The 21,995-nt window shown below is 44.2% G+C and overlaps 2 protein-coding genes across 13 annotated transcripts; one reads left to right on the forward strand and one right to left on the reverse strand.

The window, feature by feature from the left end:
* Window positions 1-287: 287 nt before the first annotated feature.
* On the reverse strand, window positions 288-21,965 carry LOC128325719 (uncharacterized). 12 transcript variants are annotated; one of them, XM_053251402.1, is made up of 5 exons: window positions 20,099-20,126; window positions 14,931-15,075; window positions 13,573-13,621; window positions 3,327-3,506; window positions 288-2,492 (listed from the first exon to the last, which is right to left on the reverse strand). In XM_053251402.1, exon 5 carries the CDS (start codon window positions 2,468-2,470, stop codon window positions 1,688-1,690), a length of 783 nt encoding a protein of 260 aa, XP_053107377.1. In that variant the 5' UTR covers window positions 2,471-2,492; window positions 3,327-3,506; window positions 13,573-13,621; window positions 14,931-15,075; window positions 20,099-20,126; the 3' UTR covers window positions 288-1,687. The 12 variants fall into 12 exon arrangements, with proteins under 12 accessions (XP_053107377.1, XP_053107378.1, XP_053107379.1 ...); XM_053251403.1 differs by lacking the exon at window positions 3,327-3,506 and adding an exon at window positions 6,003-6,123; XM_053251404.1 differs by having other exon boundaries at window positions 14,920-15,075.
* SMCO3 (single-pass membrane protein with coiled-coil domains 3) lies at window positions 11,806-13,054 on the forward strand. Its single transcript, XM_053251412.1, has one exon. The coding sequence runs from the start codon at window positions 11,806-11,808 to the stop codon at window positions 12,481-12,483; it is 678 nt and encodes a 225-aa protein (XP_053107387.1). The 3' UTR covers window positions 12,484-13,054.
* Window positions 21,966-21,995: the final 30 nt, after the last annotated feature.

Below are 21,995 nucleotides of genomic sequence, written 5' to 3' on the forward strand. Positions count from 1 at the left end.
CATGTAAAGCACATTTCACATTAATCCAGTCTAGGACATGAATGACTAGACTAGAACATGAATGAATGTCACCAGGAATGAATGCACCAAAAGAGGGCACAACTGACATAGCAAATAAAGCTGGGAACGACTGGCCATCTTCTTGCTGAACATTCAGGAACAGGGCAAGATCCAGGATCACCTTCAAGCTACAGACCTGCTGCTTCAGAGGGAGTGCAACCCCATCCAGGACAGACTGCACATCTCTTCCTAGACCATCAGATCCCGCAGTCAACAGTACTTCTACCTTGCCTGTATCTTTAGTTTATTTAATTTATATCCATCTTTTTATCTTAAAGGTATCAAAGCCACTCACAAAATACAATAATTAAAATAAATTAATAACAACAACAACAATAAATCCATTAAAATATAAATAATTTTTAAAATTAAAATCCAAAACTGCAGAAACAGAAATAATGTTAAGCAGCAGAATACAATGCCTGAGAGAATTGGGTAGGAGGTTCATCCAGTGCCTCTGACCCCCTCCAGGGTGGGATCTTTCAGCCTGTGCTGAATAGTCATGACTACTTAACCCAGCCAGAAGCACTTCTGCTTTGGAAGCATTGGCAGTATGTCCAGAAGCATTGGACATACCTTCTAGTCCTATGTGTTTGCTCAGACATAAGTCTTGCTCTGTTCAATGGGGCTCAGTAAGAAGACCGTAAGTACAGCCCAGCTGGATCAGGCCCAAGTCTTATCTAGTCCAGCATCCTGTTTTACATATTGGCCCACTTCCGGGAAAGTATGCATAAGATTCCAACCATGAAGTGCAGTCCTAACCATGCTTACTCAGAAGTAAGTTGCACCAAGCCGCATAAAATTTACCTCCTTGGCAGGTTCTTTCGGACTGCTGCTTTATTCTGCTCAAGTGACATTGGAATCAATGGATATTAATTTCAATGGAATTTATGCACAACCAATTTTTTCAGGGTTGGAGCCTTGGTGTTGCATTGAAAATAGAATTTGTTCTTATTACACTGGGCTCATGATCTTTTCAGGTCCAGCTGTTTTGGTATTTGTGGGGACATCAGAAAATGGCAGTGCTGCTTGCTGTACTAGAATTTCAGCATACAGCATGGGACAAAACATTGCACAAGGTGACTGATGGGCCACTTACATGCATCCCTAAAAAGGGAGATGTGGCCATGGTTTAAAATGGCTCTGCAGCCTGTAAATGGCTTGAATACATTTGGATGTGGCTGCAAATATTCCAGTGCAGCTTGGAAAAGAAATATTATCCTTGTCTCACAGAGCAGAGAAATCAAGCCACTGACTATTTGTGTTGGCCTTAGACAAAGGAAGTATGACTAAGATACAAATATATCATTTTTCTCTGGCTGAAATTGATATTACCTGAAAAGGTCATGCATAAATATAAAACAGACATTTCATTAAAAAAACAATAACACGAAACTTTTGCGTGAGTGGTTTGGCAGTGCACACTGTTTTCTGCAGATATTTATCTATCTGCATCTTTACTTAACAAGAAAAAGCCCTTGTTGTGCATTGCCCAAAATTTGACATGAACATGGCTGCAGAGAGAAATACAATTGCTGAGCAGAAGTTTTATCGTCTTTATTTGCACAACTTCCCTTGTTGTGAAGACAGAAATCGGTTTCTAACAGCCGAGCAATCACTGGATTGCTCACTGCAACTTGTCAATGATCAGCGAGACATACTCTTCGGTTATCTTCACAGTTTTTTTGAAACTTTCACAAACTGGCTTCAGTGCCTTGACAACATTTTCCATGTAGTTTGCGGCTAATTTAATGCTGTTCTTTGATGACTGTCCCCGAAGAACTACTTGCATTAGGCTGGTAAGAGAGAAAGTTGTGTTCATTACAGATTGGCTGCGAGGTCTTCCTCCACCAGCAGGAAACTCTGGAGAAGATGAGCTTGTGGAGGACTCTGGAAATGCATGGGCAATGTCTTCATGGCTCATGAGAAGGTCACTTACTTGAAGACCTAGCACAGGACAGTTTGCTAAATCCCGAATGACAGCCTCTAGTTTCTCAGGGAGATTACCATGCTTCAATAACACCGCAGCAATAGGACCACAGATACTTGCAAAAGCTCCCTTATAAAGGTTTGAAATGTCCTTCATAAGTCTGGTTCTTTCCTCCTGGGAGCTGATAGGCAGCATAATCTTAGTATACAGTGGGACATTGACATGCTGTTGGACCTCTTTATCCTGTGACTCCACTGTCTCTTGCATCTCTTTCAGAGCACTTATCAGGAGTTGAAGGTTCTCCTTGATGCTGAGGTTTTCCCTGACTACAGTGTTGGAAAATTCAGTTCCAAGGTACTCATTGAGCATTCGGAATATGGTGTTGCTGGAAGAGACCAATATGTAGACACAATCATATAGATTGCGGCTGGCTTGGAGAAGCCTCTGCTTATCCTTCTCTATACCAAAAGAGGGCAGCATTTCCAAAAAGGGAGACGTCACACTGGAATACAAAGACCAAAGAATGCTGAGTGAAAGAAAATAAGTGAAACTCTATTGCAGGCATATCTTCTTTATATATAATTCTCTTAAACATACCCATTGCTAATCCTATGCGAGTTTGCGAGCAGCTGCCGGATAGGATAGCGATGGGGAAGGGGAAAATAGGGATGCCAGCCGGTGGTGGGCCGGCCCAGCTGCTGGGAGGAGCAGGAGGCAGTGGCTGGCCCAGCAGGCGGGAGCAGGATGCAGCTGGTACCGGGAGTTGGCGGGTGGGCAGGAGGAATTGGCGGGCCAGCTTTTTCCAGCCTGAAAGCACGGGGTGCCCAAGAAGTGTGTGTGGGGGGCCACAACTGGCCAGCCAGAAAGCCAGGCAGGCCGGGGGGTGGAGAAAAAGGCAGCGCTGGTGGGTGGGCCGGCCGGAGGCGCAGATGCTCTCTGCCCGGCCCAGCAATTATCTTCTAAAATCCCACTAAGCAGCACCTATTAAGATGTCCCAGTGAAGCAAAACTTATTCTATTTTGAATAACGCATACACAAATTATTTTTTTAAAACATTCCTGTAATAGGAGCTAATGAAATATATGTTGTTGGAATAACTATTAGTACAAAATGTTGCAAGCTTTAGAAGGTGTTCATGCACAATCCGTTCTGAGAAAAAATAATATAGCATATGAAAAAGACAAAGCAAATTCAAATGTAGTTAAAATGACCCGCCCCCCTGTTTTTCAGAAAAGTTTCTCACAGGTGGTAGCCAAGTTACTAAGCTAGGTTTCTGCTCCACGCTTGCTTGTATTTTTTAATTAATTATTTTTTAGAATGATTTGTGCACACTCACCCTTGTGCCTGGCTGGGAAAACATACTGCGGCAGTAAAAGCTGTTTTCAGGGGGTTGACTGTGCTTCACCTTTGGGCAGGTGGTAGCCAAGTTACTTTGCTGGGTTTCCACTCTGCACTTGCTTGCATTTTTTAAAATTTAGATATTTAAAGGAGGATTTGTGCACACCCAGCCTTTTGCCTGTCAGGAAAGAATAAAGCAAAGTTGTTCCGTCAAGTCGATGTCGACTCCTGGCAACCACAGAGCCATGTGGTTGTCTTTGGTAGAATACAGGAAGCGTTTACTATTGCCATCTCCTGCACAGTATGAGATTCCAGCACCTTCCTATATTGCTGCTGCCCAATATAGGAGTTTCCCATATTCTGGAAGCACACCAGTGAGGATTCAAACCGACGGCCTCCTGCTCTCTAGGCAAGTTACTTCCCCACTGTGACATTAGGTGGCTTCAGGAAAGAATACCCAGCAGTAAAATCTTGGGGTTTGGGGTTTTGCTGTTTCTTGTCCTTTTTTGTTGTTGTTCTTGGTCTTTTTCTTGAGGATCATTCATATCTGGAAGTTCTCAAAATGGAGGTGCAGGAACAGATAATACGTCGTCGCCATTTCAAGCTCAGCTGCACCAGGTGACCTCCTCTGCCTTCTGCCTGCCACTTTGTGGGCAGTAAGAGTAAAGGTGAGGAAGGAGTTCCTCCCAAATAGACAATAGCCACAAAAATTGAGATTTTACTGCTGCCGTATGCTTTCCTGGGCAGAGAAAAGGATGAATGTGCACAAATACTCCCAAAAATAATTAATTTGAAAAAAAATTCAAGTGAGGGTTGAGCAGGAACCCAATGAAATACTGAGGCTACCACCTGCTGAAAGCAAAGCCCAGTCAAAACCCCCTAAGCCATGCCCCAAGAAAATGACTCAGAGATGTTATGGCTACAGAAGGAATGTCCAGCAACTGAAGTATTGCTGGCTTGTGCAAACATGGATTCACACAAATACTGTACAGGAAAAGATATTCTTTAAAAGGGGGAGGACTACAAGGCACACGTGCCTGGGGAAGAACCCAGAGGCAAAGCAACCCCCATCTACACCCCTCCCCACAAAAACAAAACAAACAAACAAACAAAAACCCATGCCACAGATATTATGGAAGTTGGGTCTGAAGGCTCATGCAAATACAGATAAGTGTGCATACAACACAAACAAACAAACAAATAAGGTGAATGTAAGGCAAAACACTAGCAAACACCAGCAAGCTAGCTAGTGATCTGGTGGACTATGTGCCACAGGAAAGAGGACAGCAGAGATGTGCCCAGATGCAGAATGGAGGGGGCGTGCCAGGTGAAGCTGATCCTCCTAAAGACAAGCCTTGGGAGTTATTCACACATGCTGTCATGCCCCACGGTATCTGAGAGCGAATTTGCTTCGCAGCAGATTCACAAGATGTTTAATTCGGGGATTTAAATGGGCAGTTCACATAGGCTCGGCTCCTCTCCACAATTCCTGGCAGATCTTTTTCCTGTGCATTCCCACTGACTTAGTCCAGGTTTTTCCTCCAACCAATCACAAATCACATCAGAGAGGAGGAGAGTGAGAGAGCTTTTTTGTTGCTGTTTGACAGCTACGGAGAAGGAGGAGTAGAGGAGGAGGGGAAGATCAATCGGCATTGGAGGCTTCCCTGCTGCTGCCACTGCCAAGGGACCATGGTCTGCAGAAGACCACATGTCCCAACAACACAATCAGTCCCTCCCTCTCTACGCAGGCACCGGGGTGGCGGGCGTGGGGGGATGGAGCTCTGGGCATTTTAGGGCTACTTGCTTTTCTTTTTGTGCTGGCCGTCCTGGACAGAGAAAGGGTTAGGGGAAGAGAGAACCGCCCGAGGGAGCTGAGATGTGGCAGCGCGGGGGCGGGGGGGCGGCAGAAGACAGGGATCCCAGCTGATCCCATGTATGTTGTTGCTGACTTTGAGTTTGCAAGATGCCGTTGTATGATGGGCTGCAGTGTGTATTTGCTTCCATTCCATGCTTGTGAGGACTGCTGCCACATGCTTGGTGGCGGTTGTGTGTGTGTGTGTGTGTGTGTGTGTGTGTGTGTGTCTTTTCTGAGAGCTGCTGCTCTGTAGGGCTACACACACCCCAGAAGATTTAAGAGGCAGGGAAGATTAAAGCAGAATCAGTACTTTCTCTCTGTCCTGAAGAAAATTGCAGGCTAATGATATCAGCTCAGTCAAAAAGGCTCAGGTTACATCCATTCTGCATATCTAAAGCCTATGTAAACAATGAAGGGGACTTAACATTTGAAAAATACTGAATTACTGGCATGGCCACTACACACATCAAAGGAGAAGCAGCAGGTGCACAAGAGGGGCCTCGGGATTCCCCCCCTCCCCCAAAGCTGCTAGAACTAGAGAATTTTTTAAAAGATGTACTTTGGGCTAAGCCAGATTACGCAGGCTTGATTTGGGGGAGTGGGGTGGGGGGAACAGAGTCATGTCTGTCCTAGTCCCTGATAGCCCACAGAGATGTCGGGGTAAATGCAGCTAATATGTGGACTGGCACACTCCAATCAGGAGTGGATTTGAAATAAAAGTCCTGTGTGTAAAGCCTCCTGGAGGCTTTACAGACAGGGCTTCTACCCTGAATCTCCTTTGGGAGAGAGTGTGTGCATTCACACACCAGCCAAACTTACCCCGAAGTCCCTTCGAGATCCTTGGACCCACTCCACAGACAAATCAGGCTTTTTCTTGCAAATTCTAGCTTATCTCGAGATATTTGCGGGTTTTTAAAATGCTGGTTTTAAGCGACTTTTTCTGAAAATGCCGAAGCAAATAGGGAGAGGCACTGACATAGAATCATTAGCATGATAAGAAGGATACTCTCTTTAGAAATACAGATGTAGCTCTTTAGTACTCTCCCCCTACCATTGGCTAGAAGGAAAACACGGAGGAAAACATGTGAACTTGCATCAAAACAAAACCCAAGAGCAATGGGGATGGGCTGCTTCCCTCAGTGCCACGAGTTACCCTGCAGCATGAAGCCATGTGCAAATCACTCCCTGGGCAGGTAACCATGATTCCAATGCACGCCTAGTTTTCCACATGGCTGCTCCAAGCTCCCACAATATTCCACATTTTCAGAACTGTTTAATAGTACAACATTATAAAGATTCTTATTTCATTCAATGAAGGGTTGTTTGCCATCTGAGCACCCCACAACTGAAACGTTATGAAGCAGCTATAAATCACCATCTGGAAAACTTCCTGGTATCCTCAGGAAACTCCAGAACAAAAATATTATAATGAGCTGACAACAACTAGAATCCAGTGCATGTGACTCCAGATCTGGGGCTTTGGGTGGACACTCTGCCCAGTACTGCTTTGGAAGCTGCCTGCTTCTGCATTCAACCTGTGCCCCTTACTTTGGAACTTGGAGTGAAGGTATACACTCCATGAGCTAAATCACTGAGCCTGCTCTTGAGCTCCTGGATGAACACGAGCTTTGCATCCCTTCTTCTCATTTGGAATTTGGCTGTTGGCAAACATGGTGCATTAGTCCCAGTGGGAACCAAGGTGCCTGCCCAGTGTTGCAGCCTCCTTGCCCCCACAAGTGAAGGATATTACTGTGGGGTGGAACTCCAGATCTCATGGGACTCCCATCCCAATCCCTGCCTGAGTTCCACCCCACTTCACTCTCAAGACAGCAAATTAAGGGGAGATATAACCCATTCTCTCTTGCTTTCTTCCCTCTCCTCATTCTATTTACTCTCTCCCTGTACCATCAGTGGCTTGGCTACCCAAGCTCCAGATCTCCTTCCCCCCTCCCTCTCTAATTACAGCTTTCAATCTCACTACTACAACCAATACTAAATATTCAGTTTGTGGCATTGTGCTCTGTTAATAAACCTTATTCCTTTCTTGAAGAAAGTTCCCTTGACTCTGTTTGCCCTTTGTGGGGGGGGTCGTCCAAAGTGATGCTCAACTAGATGTTAGGTGGGAGATCTAGGTTCAGAATGTATGTGTGTAATTTTGAAGCAGCTGCGTGGGACTGCTCACTTGATTGGCGAAGGGGGTACAGTATTTAACCTTTTCCTCTTGTGCCATTTCCCAATCCAAACTACCCTCCCAACTGCTATTAACTCCATGGGTGGGGGAAAGGAAAAAACGGGTACAGTTGCTCATATAACTTACTGACTCCTGCCTGACTCCAAGTAACTTGTTCCTCAGTGCAGAGGGAACTGCTGCAGAATGGCTGAAAAAACCCTGGTTGAACCTACTAAATTGTCAATCTTCTTCCCAGCTGCCAGACCGGGCAATGGGTTAAGCAAAAAACAACAACAAGGGGAGGGGGATAAAACAGGCAGGCTGCAGGACCCAAATGACAGCAACTACAGCAAACCCAGATCATCACATGCTCCCCTAGAATCAGCAAGAAGAATCTAGTTGAAAAAGAACTGGCAGCCTTGTTCTAGGAGGCTAATGACCTCTTTGATGAGCTGTGTCAGACAATGCTTAACTGTTTATGTTGGATGGAAGCAGAGGTTACCATATTTGCATATGTATAACAAATCACTTTAACCAGTATAAAATAACAGATATTTGAAAACTGTAAATGTCAAGTGGCATCATCATACTGCCCCAAAACAAGATAAGAGTAACAAACAAAAAGTAGGCAAGGAATAACAACTGTAGGCCCTTCTGGATTCTGCCTCCTGTTATTTCTTCATTCATTCATTCATTCATTCGATTTCTAGACTGCCCTTTCAAAAATGGCTCAGGGCGGTTAGTCAATGAAACTATCTTGGGAACAGATGTCTGGTTAAAAGCATTTTTTAAAATATGGTCATGGGCAGCATATAAACCAAAGAAAGACAATAAATGGAAACTTAACAGCTTAACAGTATGCTCTAATATTCAGAGTGCAACCAAATGCTCCAGCTACACCAATCTGAGTGGCATGGGATTTGGTAGAAGCCTATATGTGCTGGTGTAACTTGAAATACACCTTCTCCACTACTGCAGCTATGCTGGTGTAACTGCATGGATATGCCAGCAGAATGCTCCGCTGACATAACAACACCGCTGGTGAACTCCGCCAGCGTAGGGCCAAAACCAGCACAGAAATGAGGGCATGTTGTGGGTGGGACGCGAAGGGGTGGACTTATTGGCAAATCCTGATGTCCCAAAGGCCTAATATTATGTGGAGAGTAAATCAATAAGCTGCCAATTTAATCAAGAGAAAAAACACAGCCTTCCTTCCTTCTTCACCCACCCCACCCACTCCACTATGATGGAGCCTAGGATTGGTCAATCACAGGATGTCAGGAGTTTATATGACAGCATATAAATCCCTGATAGGGAGCCCAGAACTCAGATGATAAAAGGGAACAGCATGGGGCTCTCTGGCATTAGGCACACACGGGAAATTCTGGTGATGGCAACTACGGAGAAAAGGCACTTTGGCACAAAGGGCGGCACTTTGCACAAATAACCTGCTGCCCTGCAACATATCAAAACATATCTGTGAGCAGAGTACATTGTTAATACTTATCTTCTCATAACTCTTATTACAGTTACTGTGCCAAAGGAGGATTCCATCCAGACACAACCACACAATTGGAAATACTACACCACTATACCAACAGGGGATGTAAAGACAATGCACTTCAGACTGAAAGAAGGAAAGGTAACTGGTTTGGGGGTGGGGGTGGGGGTGCAATGCCATGCCTTAAGGGTGACTGTTGCAAATGTCCCTCATATTGGTCCCTTCCCTGTTTCAGTATTTACAGCTGTGTTTTGGTTAAACTGTATTGGCAAACCATTCCTTCCTTGCTCAACACCTAATAGCAGTTCTCCCACACTGGATACGCTGCCCGGATTGCCCAGATTTTACTCTGGATCCAATCACATGGGAAGGCAGAGAAGGAGGGAAAATTATACAAATCTGCCAAATAAATAAATAAATAATGCAGATTAGTAAATAAAATGCAATTCAAATTAGTTGTTGCATAATAAAATGCAAATTAGTTGCTGCATAATTTGCATAATATGCAAATTGGGCCACCCAGATTTGGGAAGCTTGAATATGACACCTCTAAGCCTGACCCACATGGAATAGAACAGTCACTGCACAAAGAGTTCGGCTGCAACTCCCCCCAGGGAAGGAAAAGTTGCTTTCTCAGTCACTGTACTCTTCCCCCTCCCCACAACAGAAGGGTAGGAACTCGGAGTCTGGGAATGAAGCAGGGAATGTACATGAAGAACATCTTCCATCCGGACAAAAGATCAAGGCATATAGATTAGAGGATGTTACTTCACTCAGCCCTGATGAAGACCACATCACAAATGAATTTTGAGCTAGAGAAGGCCATAACTAGCTGCTATATTTGTTGCACACAATAACATGCAGAGCATTTCCATAGGCTTTCAGTTATCCATGAATGTCTTGCACTTTTAAAAACATTTTGATTCTAAAATTGTTACATTTGAATGTGCGTATGCCAGCTCTTGGAAATAATTTGCTATATGGATTTGCAGCCTCATTCTGTGAGCTGTTATCTAATGAAGAAGGGTTTACATGGCACAATGACTGCATCCTCGTGACCCCAAATGCTGAACTGGCATTGCCTCTGCAGAGGCATGGGTCAGCATTATTGTGCAGCAGCAGCAGCAACACCGACCATCGTCAGATGAGAGCCCAAAATATAATATCTGCACTATTCTCTGAGCTAATTGGAAATATCCGAGGTGAGAACTTTTACCAATCGTTTCTTTTATGTAGGTGCAGTTAAGCAAGTGATGATGGCAGTAGAAATGATGACGAGCATAGTGAGGAAAGAAGGACGTTTGATATTAACTTATCCGTGGGGGGTTATTAGATTAATCACAGGGAAGCCTATAATTAAGACAACAGGGAATTGGATTTGGGAAGCGTGAGTTTTTATCTGGCTTCCCTGGTTGCCTTCACTTCCATGGACCTAGCCTCATTTCTATCTCAATAGCACCAGAGACTGTTGGATTTAGGAAACATAGGAAACTGCCATATACTGAGTCAGACCATTGGTCTATCTAGCTCAGTATTGTCTTCACAGACTGGCAGCGGCTTCTGCAAGGTTGCAGGCAGGAGTCTCTCTCAGCCCTACCTTGGAGAAGCCAGGAAGGGAACTTGGATGCTAGATGCTCTTCCCAGAGTGGCTCCATCCCCTGAGGGGAATATCTTGCAGTGCTCACACATCAAGTCTCCCATTCATATGCAACCAGGGCAGACCCTGCTTAGCTAAGGGGACAAGTCATGCTTGCTACCACAAGACCAGCTCTCCTCTCCACTATAGGCTGTGTGGAAATCCCATTGATGTCAGAGTGCAATAAGAAGGAACTGAGAGGAGCCCATCTCGCCTCCCTCTGACTGACAGCCCACTGTGTCAGCTGACCCCTGATACTGTAGTGCCTGTCTAGGAGACAGTGGCTACAGCCTACTCCTCCCAGTCACTTCTGCCAGCCCACATTTCACTACCTTTAGTGGCCAAAGTCCCATGAGTACAAAAAAGGTCAAAGTACATAGTGTATAGTAAAGTGTGGTGGCTATGATGATGGCACTAACTCCACAGTGATTTCTTGTAGCCTCTGTTTGCTGATTACTAAATCTTTATTTTCCTCTCTCAGAAATTGCATCCCCTACTACCCAGCAGATCTTTATGGTAGACATTGACACTTGCCAGAAGCTGGGCATTTTATAGGGATCCATCATTATGTCAAAATATACAGCAAGTTCAGGTTGTGCTTAACAGGCATCTTTTAATATTATCAATGGCTACACTGAGCCTCTGTTGCTCCCCTTCCCATCAGCCCCTGCTAGTCATCAAGTCTTTCCTTAGTCTGCTTGGTAGTTAGCTGTGGCTGGGGATAGAAGAAGAAATAATGGGTTTCGTTCCTTTTGCAGGAAGGGCTGTCACATCTTTCTGTGCCTTCCTCCTGAGCATGGCAGAACTGGGAGGAAGAGCTGGGGGCCGCTTCTGCTGGCATGCTACCTGCCTCCTTGTCTGGATTTTATCTTTAAACATCTTGCTACATTCAGTGAAATAACCAGGATTTAGTAACCCACATGGGACGACCACTGATTTCATACCTGCCATCATGCCCCTACTTCCCCATTCCGCTGAAGGGGGAAATAGGAACATGTTGGCAGAGAAGTGATTTTGGCCGTTCTGACATGTGGCCTCCAGTTTCTGTTTCAGCAGTGGAGGACCTGACTGCTCACCTTTTCAAATGTAAGACACCAGGGAAAAGCAACATCCCTAGACAGGTCTTCAAAAACTGCTGGGTTCCTTTAAAACTCTGATTTCATGCACCTGACCAGTATAATCTCCTTGAATTAGAAAATCTCTTGATTTTACTATTATTTGAAGTGACTTTGAGACAAATGTCTCCATATTACCATCTCGAACATTAAAGCAACTCTACTTTTTTTTGGTGTCATTATTAGCTCTTCTTCACAAAATGAATCTAAGTGACCTTCTCTACCCAAATAATCCAAAGAGGCGCCAGGATGTAATTGCCCTGCACCAGGAACTGCTTGACTGCATGCAACTTAATTTTAAGGCTACCAATGAACTGATTGGAACACTGAATACACATCTGGGGACCAGGATCACTCATATTAAAATAAAAGAGAATGGTACTGTCAGAGAGAATTGTGACATAATCATCCGAGCCATGAAAGAGATTCAGCAAGAGGTATGGAAGTTTGACAAACAAATGGAGGAAAAGCTAGAGCCAGTACTGTACCACAAGCTCTATGATATCAAACAGCCCGAACTGGAGAAAATTGCCATAGCTAACAGAATTCTCTCTCTTATCCTTGGAGAGGCCACTGCTACTGCGAGTATAGTCGCTGTGAAATTAATATGCTCAAATATTGTAACTGTTACTGTTAGCAAGCTTGTTGCTTTGCTTGCTCACATTGGGGTATCTGTCCTTGGAGGTATTGGCATTAGCATTCTTGGGCTGGGTTTTGACACAATCCTTCATGCTATCCTGGGAGCAGTGGAAAGGCATAACCTGCTGGTATCTATTCAAAGCTATGAGCAACATCTGGCTGAATTTAAAGACGCCTCGGAGACATATCAGTGTGCCATCACTGAAGTAAGTGCACTGGTAAAAGGCAAAGGTCAATGAATGGCCTTTCCTGCCTATCATTGACTACATCAAGCATATGTGGATATGATAGACAGAACTGTTGTTTTAAAATATGGTTAGTACATTTCTGTAATTAGTCCTAAAGAAATGTAGACTTAAATCACCGGTTCAAGAGAAAACCCACTGCCAATGGTCTCTAAAAAGCATTTGCTTTTGGTATCTGCTGGTCTATGAAATGAGCCAGCGTTCTTAGGGCCTTTCCAGATTACTTAAAGTGTGGGCTTTTTAAAGCTATCACACATGTTTCTAATGGTGTTTTCACTCATGGTCCAGACTCTTTGGCAGAAGGCCATGGGCTCCCTTGAAGTGCAATTTGGCTCTGTAGCTACACACAAAGCATGGAGCCTGTGGGATCTTTGAACTGAAGTGCCATCTGCTGGCCAGAGTTTGCAAATCCATCTCTTTTCATTATTAAAGGGCAAAGTGTGCGTCCTCAAGTTGATTTTGACTCCCGGCGCCCACAGAGCCCCGTGGTTTTCTTTTGGTAGAATACAGGAGGGGTTTACCACTGCCTCCTCCGGCACAGAATAAGAACTTTAATAATGAAGCAGAATTATTAAGGCAAAATGTATTTTTATGTAACACTGATTTCTTAATTCTTTTCCCCTGATGAGGAGCACATATCTCAAAATGCATTAGGATTTTATAATAAACACAAGTTTTCCTGCACCAATCTACTACACTTTTGTGGCTCAGTTTCGGGTGCTGCCCTCTTGTTTTTCTTCTGTTTCCCCCTTGCCAAATATGATCCTGAGCATCCTGCAACCGTCAGGGACAAACTTTCAAAAGGCACAATGGGCTGTGGAGGGAAGGAGAGAGCAGAAAAAACCACCCCTCCCCTGTAACATGCACACATGGTGCCAGCCACTGTTTCTTGATTTTTACAAAGCATTTGAAGTGGGGTGGGGGCTAATGATGGGGTTATGTCAGCTCCAGCCCAGGGGAGCGGCATTTCATCTGTTGGTCTCAGGTACAAGCAAGTGTCAGGCCAATGCTGACCTCCAACATCCATCCCAGGTCTAAAATTCTATGATTGTAAGTATATAGAATATAAGGCAGTTTTCTTACCTGTATTTTGTTATTTATTCCATCTGTGCACATTCCATCCCAAATCAGTCTAGGGGTAAAAATACAGTATTCTCACTTTCCAAAAGATGTTATAGAGAGAGACTCTAACTTGAGATATAACACAACAGAGGTGCATACTCCAAGAACCCACTTTGATATTCCAAGAATATTCTAACTGCTAATTGTCAATGATATATCCAACCCACAGACTCCAGCATCCACACTAGGATTCTGATGTGCACATGGAGCTCATGCATAAATTGGGGCTTTCTCGTTGCACAGCATGCTCATGCCACCCTAGAGCACTTAAGCAGTGAGAAAAGGCTACAGGGTTTGCGGGGAAGAAGCCCTAAAGAGCTTACCTCCCCAAAGATGATCACTCCCCAAAGATGATCATAAGGAGCCCCTGGTGGCGCAGTGGTAAAACTGCAGCCCTGTAACCAGAAGGTTACAAGTTCGATCCTGACCAGGGGCTCAAGGTTGGCTCAGCCTTCCATCCTTCCGAGGTCGGTAAAATGAGTACCCAGAATGTTGGGGGCAATATGCTAAATCATTGTAAACCGCTTAGAGAGCTCCGGCTATAGAGCGTTATATAAATGTAAGTGCTATTGCTATTGCTATTGCTATTCCGCCCTCCCTGGGCAGGCACATTGCCGGCAGCTCCAAGGGTCCGAGTGCCTGGATGCATTGCCCCCGCTCTCCAGGAGCTCCAATAATGAATGCATTACAAGGATGCCCCCTTCCCCTCCCAGAGTGCACAGTGCATTATGGGGACCCCCCACCCCTCTCCGAGTCTGCTAGATGATTGTAAAAATGATGTCAAGGGAGCACTTGCTCCCTTAACCTTGTTTTAAAGGGGAGCTTCATAGGCGGGTTTGCCGCCATGGTGCCGTGTGTGCAAAACCAGGCTGGGCTCCCTTAGCCCAGTTTTGCATGCATGTGTGAATAGCCTCGTGGATAGATAACATTATAGGGAGTGAGGAAGTTTTTGCTCAGGTGGGAGCTCTGCATATGCTTCAGATTTTCAAACTGTGCTGGCAGTACTAGAACTTCTGTTTCCTGTTACTATCCCTTTTCTCTTTTCTCTCTTGGTATTTGTCCTAACTTTCTGTTCTTATTCCCCCTTCTCTCCTTACATTCTTTCTGTGTTACAACCACTGATGGATGTATTGTTAACAGAGCTGTGATGGGAACATTCTGGGTTCATAATCCTATTGTGTTCAGAAGAGAAGACCACACAGGATCACATCAGTTGCAAACATTTTCATATTGGTAAAGCACTACAAAATGAAATTCCTTAGCAAGAATACAGTTAAAATGAATACATCAAAAACCCCTCATCCAAACCTTGCATTCACCTTGTTACGATCCCTTAGAAAGGGAAGATGAGTAGGAAGAAAAAGTCCAATGAGAAGGAAGAGGGAAAGGGCAGCTTATTGTGGTGTGGTGCTATCAGTAGTTGTGCAGACAGTGATCTCACAGAGGCCTGTCAGGTGAGCAATCCTGCATGATGCAAAGCACATGGCAGTGACCTCACAGGGACTATAGTAGGCAAACCATGTCCACTCAAAAAACAGTCCCACAGATCAAAATAAGTTATTATTTATAGGCAATCATCACATTCCCTTCATTCTGTTTCCTAGACTGAATATACCTAGCTCCCATAGCTTTTGCCCTTATCCCGTTTGTTGTTCAGTGGCATTCACAACAGGAAGCACCTTTTGCCAGAGCTGCAGATCTCTGTTGCCAGATTTGGCTTTTTAAAAGCCAAATTTTGGGTTATGGCCCATTTGACTCATGAGTATACCCCTTAGGTTCTGGCCACCCTGCAGATCCTCCTGAACACAGCTTGCCTTTCAGCTAAGGTTGCCCGCCCACTAGGGATGTATGTGCACGAACTGGTTCGGAGGCCCTTTTATGGACCTCCAAACCAGTTCAAAGGTCCGGTAGTTTGGCTGGTTCAACGGCGAGGGGGTTACCTTTAAGGAGCAGGGAGGGTGCTCTTTCCCACCCACCCCCGGCCATGTTTCCCTCGCCAGCGCTGTATGCAAAATCGCTGGCGCAGGGCGGAAGTTTGGTCGGCATCAGATTGGAAGTGGCTGCTGCGATTTTGCAGACAGTGCCAGCGGGGGAAACATGGGTGGGGGGAAGAGCACCTACCCTGCTCCTTAAAGGTACCCCCCCACACACACACACACTGTCAGCTGTCTATGGCTCAGAGCAGATCCCTACCACCCACTCTCCAGGACTGTCTGGAAATCTCCAGGAATCTGCCTCAATCTCCAGGTGACTATTGAAAGAAATCCTGAAGATTTTCATGGCTTGATATTGTGAAAAATATTGGGGATGTTCTCTCTTTTTTTTGAGAAAATCACAAAATATCCAGGAATAACTTCAGTCAGAATTAGCAACCCTGTTTCTAACAGTTATCTGTGCTTTTGTAACATCCAGACTAGACTGCTGTAATAGGTTATATATGGGACTGCAATGCCTTTGAAGACAGTTATTATTATTTTATTATTTTACATTTTATATTCTGCTCTTCCTCCAAGGAGCCCAGAGCGGTGTACTACATACTTAGGTTTCTCCTCACAACAACCCTGTGAAGTAGGTTAGGCTGAGAGAGAAGTGACTGGCCCAGAGTCACCCAGCTAGTTTCATGGCTGAATGGGGATTTGAACTCGGGTCTCCGCAGACCTACTCCAGCACTCTAACCACTACACCACGCTGGCTCATAAACAACTAGTTCATAAACAACTGGCTCATAAACAACTGAAGTTCATAAACTTCAACTCGTTCAGGACATGCTGGCCAGTTCAAGGGATGTGTGGAACTGGTTTGCTTGCGAACCAGTCCGCTGTGAACTTGGCCGGTTCATGTGGTTCGATCACAAAGCACTTTGAACCGGTTCAAGCTGGTTCATCAAACCAACCAGCCTAGCCTTTCAGTTCCACCAAATTGGCTTGCAGACTTGTGGTTCAGTCTACATTCAGACCTAACCATGGCAAATGGTCCATGCACATCCCTAGCCAGTTCTAGATCTAGGAGTAAATAATAAAGTATTCTCACTTTCTGAAGGATGTTGTTATATATAGCAACTCTAACTTGAGAAATCATACAACATAGGTGCATATTCTGCTTCTGGCTGGAAGCCAACTTTCTATGTATTGCCAATCCTAATAGATCAGTACTATTCTGTGTGCTTTCCTGGGCTCATTTCAAGGTGTTGGTTTTAACCTTTAAAGCCCTAAACAATTTGGGACCAGGGTACTTGAAATACCCTCTTCTTTGTGAATCTGCCCCAAAGTTAAGATCTGCATGAAGGCTCCCACCAGGTGAAACCAAGCAGATGGTGACTGGAGAGAGGGCCTTCTCTGTGGTGATACCCGAACTCTGGAATGCTCTTGCTTAACCAAAAAAGAATGTGCAGACTCCGTTATAGTTCAGGAGACAAGTTTAAGCCTACTTGCTCACGGAGGCTTTTCATGGTTTGTACTTTGATGTTATCTTACTGTTCCTGTTCTTATTGTTTTGTGTTTATTTTGCTGCTCTTATATTATGGTTGATTTGTTTTGTTGTATGCAGTTTTGATTTTTTTTTTTAATGATAGAAAAGCAGCTTTGAAATATTTCAAATTAATATTTATGACAAGACACAGGAAGCCTACTTTTCAAGGAGGCAGAAATCACTATTCGTGAAAGTTTATTTTTACATCTCCTCCTGTCCTTGTAATGGCCTATTCTTCCACTATCCTGCTTGCTTCTATGTATTCAATTTCTGCCTCTCTCTTTATAAGTTTAATATCGGACAGCTACTAAAACTTCTAAATTGTCAGCATTTGTGTTATAGCTGGATCATGTTTTGACTCTTATGCTACAACTGTATAGTTTTAATTTGATTTTGAATTGTATTTGGTTCTCTCTGCAAAGATCTGTGTGATTTAACTTTGCAATATAAAGCATGTAGGGACTGTACCTAGGACTAATGAGAAGATGATATTTTTCTAAGACACGCACAAATATTGCAGCTCTTTGAAGTACAAACTCTGAGGGCTAAAAACAATGCCCATTTCTTACTCTATAGTGAAATTAGGGTTGTCAGATCCAGATGGTGAAAAAATTCAATATCCATCACCAAAAAAGAGGAAAGAGAGGATGATTTTCACCAAGAAGTCTTCAAAAAGTCTCCACTTTGCATAACATTTGCATGCGTGTATTGGTATCATATATGTATATTTTGATAAAAACTGGATGACTTGAGAATAAATACAGCTCACCACTGTGAAGCTGATGACTGGGAGCGTTTCCAGATGGGACTGTTAGGTCAGAATGGAGGGTGTGTTTTTGCACATTGGTTAGATTCGCGCCGAAGTCTGTGAGAGATATTGGGGAGCACTTCACACACGATTTGGGGTTTTTTATTGCACTAGTGCACTAGAACCTAGTCTGGTTTATGTCTGGGGTAAAAAAAAAAAGTCTTAAAAAAACAAAAACAAATTAGAACTCACAGTAAAGCCTGCTGTCCGGGAAAGCGCCAGGTGAGCTGTGTGACTGCTCAGTCTGCTGTCTAGGTGCCAAGTTCTCAAGGCCCCTGCTTCCTAACTGTGAATTAATTTCCTGGATAGGTTTGCCAGACACACAGTCCCCCTTCCATCCCCACAGGTCACCCAGCCTGCTCTCCCCAGCCAGGCCTGCAACTTCACCTCTTGGCTTGAGTTAGGGTAGCCAGCTAGCTACCGAGCCAGCTGGTGCAGCGGTGTGTGTATGATCTCCCACTCGAGCCAAGATTGCGATCAAACAACGTATCATGGATATGGAACTACAGGAAGAGGTTGCTTCCTTGCCTAAGAATGTCTTCTTGGGGGATCAAACGCTTAACATTAAACCAGCTAGCTATTTGAGTCTAATTACCTTTCCTAAATTTAGACGTGCTTTGACGCTCACCTGCCTAAGTGCACTGCCATCTGCTGTTATGGAGGGAAGATTTAAAGGCATCCCTCTCTCTCCTCGACTTTGCCCCTGCGGGTCTGGTCAAGTGGAGACAAGTGCGCATGCTATCCTATATTGCAACTTTTATAGGGATGCCCGCTTAAGATTAGTGTCCCCTTTGCTGCAACATTTTCCTGGGCACGTGGATGACGTCTGTCTGAAGTATTTACTGTCCAGTCTTGATGATGAGCTAATTAACAAAATGGCTAGGTACTGTTATATCATTTGTAACATCCGTTTAGGTTTTCAGTAATGTTTTGCTTTCTTTTTTCTGCGACTCTTGTTCTATGATTGTAATGGAGGGTGCTCTGTTCCTTTTGGTTACCAGCAAGATCTGTTTGGAGCTTTCCATAACCGTCTTAGGTTTAATCTGTTAATATTGCATTGCAATTTGTGTGATTTACTTCGTTGAGTTTCTGCAAGTATGTATGTTTATGTATGTATGTTTTATTATGTATTGATCTATGACCACAATAAAGTATCTGTTCTGTTCTATGATCTCCCATTCGCTTGCTGTTCTCTGCAACTGCAAACATTTATATACCACTTTTCAACAGGAGTTTTCACAGTGGTTTTAAAAGAAAAATAAATAATAAGATGCTCCCTGTCCCCAAAGGGCTCACAGTAAAAAAAGAAATGCAAGGTTACACCAGCATCAGTTGCTGAAGGAATGCTGTACTGGGTGGGGTTGGATAGGGCCAGTTGCTCTCGCCATGATAAACAGAAGAGATTCACCACTTTAAGAGGTGCCTTTTTTACTCATGTAATGGGGTAGCTGCTAAATGAGCAAGGTTAATTAGCTAACTGCTAAATTCTCATTGCCGCTGCTGCTGCCAGAAGCAGGCTGCACCTGCCAGATCTACCTATCTGTGCTTCTGCATCACATGACAGCGCAACCTGCCACTGGAGCAGAACCTCCACTTTGGTTTCCTTGTTGGATGGCTGGTCAGTAGAAAGGGGAAGGAGACAGAGGAAGAGAAGCTGCTCATCAGGGCTAGGTGCGGAAGGAGGCCAGAGGCAGCCCAGGTTCTGACACTGCGGCCCCCTAACCCCGCCCCCCAGCGTCTGACAGTAGATGCAGGGGGTGTTTAGTCATGCCCCCTGCATCTGACATCAGGTGTGGGGGCATGGTTTAGCTCCCAAATGGGGCCATGTGGCACCGTTTGGGAGCTAAATCAAGCCCCCTGTGTCTGACGTCAGGGGGCATGAGGCACAGCTCCTGAGGGGTAGCAGCCCAGGTTCTTTGAACCTGTTTGCTCAATGGTGGCTCCACCCCTGATGAGAGCAAAGTGTTCTGAGCAAACAAAACGTTCCAGCTGCTCTCCAAAACTTTGGACACCCACAACACATGCAAAAAGTAGTTTGGTCCCCAAAGTAGTCTCTATTCCTCCTAATATGCAAAACAGAAAAAGAGAAAAAAATTGATCCCCCAAATAGTTGCATGTTCTCTATAAGAAGTCGCTAGTTGGCAACTCTAAGCGAAATGTTTTTCTTTACTTAAAACACAAACATGAAAGAGTGTAAGAACGGTAATTTACGTTCTGAGAACCTGCAATGGCAGAGCAGCGCCCCCTCTCGACCTCTCCTGGCCTAACGGTTTTCTACACTCAAAATAGCGCCCGCTCTCCCACCTCTTTAGAATTGTTTAACCGACACACAAGTCGTCGTCATGGGGGGGGGGGGGGCGGGGAGGACCATAGAGTTGCCAACACTCGGAGGTCTCAGGGACAAACCATTGAGTCTAACAGTTGAGGGGAATTGAAAAGAAAGAAAGAAATTAACTCTAGTGTGGCAACGTGGCATTGCCTTGTTGTTATAGAGACAGAATCATTCCACAGAATGGAGCCACACTTCACGGATATAAAAAGACTAGAGTGCCACATACCATCGCCTATATTGGCAAATTCCAGTTATTCTTCACAGAAGACATTTTTTTAATTTCACCAGAGAGGAAGTTAGAGCTGCCCATAGGAATCAGTGAACCCCTGGCTTTTAACGTAGCTGTGATTAAGCCATACCTTATCTATGTATCTATCAATCATTTTTTTTATACCGCCCAAAACTTACGGCTCTGTTTTAAAAAAAGTAAAAACAGAAAAAGCAAAACATTAAAACAAAAAGTTAAAACGTTACAACAATCTAAAATCTAAAAAATTTAAAATAATATTTTAAAACAGTATAAACCAATGTTTAATTAAAAGCGTAGGTGAACAGATGCGTCTTTAAAGACTTTTAAAAAGATGTCAGAGCACTATCAAAGACGGAAGTTCCCTACTGCACATGAAAAGTTTTTTTTAAAAAGTTTTTAAATACTTAACCGTCACGCCGTAAATACTATGCATCGTCAAGAAGATTGTTAGATTGACTATTCTCCCCATATTGCAGGTTGGAGGGCCTGAGGCTGAAGCCCAGTGGCTTAAGCAGCCCTGCCAATTTTGTAGCCCTGTTGTCCATTGTTAATACTCTAGGCTGAGGGATCAGTCTGAGAGGCTAAGAAACTATACAGCAACCGTGAAAAATGCAATGCAACAGTTAACATTGCATGTTAGTGGTAGGTCCGAGGCTGGCTTGCGTTTCAAGCCAAAAATCCCTGTTGATACAAAACTCCCCACAGATGGGATCATGGCAACAAAGGAAGCAAGTCTCCCTTAGAAATGAATAGGGAAATCCACAAAGCTGAGATCGGGCAGAGACGTGCCCGCCCCACGCTCAAATAAATAAATAAATAAATAAGCTCAAACGATAGTACCAGAAATAAATTTCTGCTCTTTCTAACTCTCCTTTCTTCCCACCCCCACCCCTTTCACAACAACAGCAACATTGTTGTTGTTTTGTAATCATTTTTGGAAAGTGGATGCAAGTCTTAAATTATGTTGCTTTCTTTTGATTACTGGTGCTTTCTAGTCAGCCAAAGATAATAGCAAAGCAGAAACAGAAGTAGCAAGAACATATTTTCCAGGTTTGCTGAAGGATTAAAATGCTTAGGCTTTGCTATCTCTGAAATAACTTTCCTATTCTTTAAAAGGGTTAAAAGAACAATGTGCTTGTACGCGTGTAGAGTGTTGGAAGGGTTTTGAGTGCTGGGTTTGGGCTGGGCCCTGGGGGAACAGTTCAGGAGTCTCCCTCCCCGTGACCTTGAAGAAGTCTTTTGAAACAGGAAAAAATTCTCGACTGTTACTTTCGTATTTCAACTCTAAGTTACAACCCCGTCGCTGTTTATAGGCACATTTCTGGTCTAGTAGGAAATTGAACTGGTGGTTATCTGTAACATAACTTTCCCCTTAAGAAGTGATGCTACATCCCCCCTCTACCAGAGTCAACGCGGCTCGCGATAATACAGAGCTTTTTCACCAAAAAGATATGAAGGCCCAGAGCGACGCCACTCTGACCCCCGAAGATAATCATGGCCAATACAAAGTGTTTATTTTGGCCGGA

This window comes from Hemicordylus capensis, chromosome 5 (assembly GCF_027244095.1).
Source record: "Hemicordylus capensis ecotype Gifberg chromosome 5, rHemCap1.1.pri, whole genome shotgun sequence".
In the NCBI taxonomy this organism is placed as follows: domain Eukaryota; kingdom Metazoa; phylum Chordata; class Lepidosauria; order Squamata; family Cordylidae; genus Hemicordylus; species Hemicordylus capensis.

Coding starts and splice junctions, on each gene's coding strand:
- LOC128325719 (XM_053251406.1), bottom strand. CDS start 2,470: ATGCTGCCCTCTTTTGGTATAGAGAAGGATAAGCAGAGGCTTCTCCAA.
- SMCO3 (XM_053251412.1), top strand. CDS start 11,806: ATGAATCTAAGTGACCTTCTCTACCCAAATAATCCAAAGAGGCGCCAG.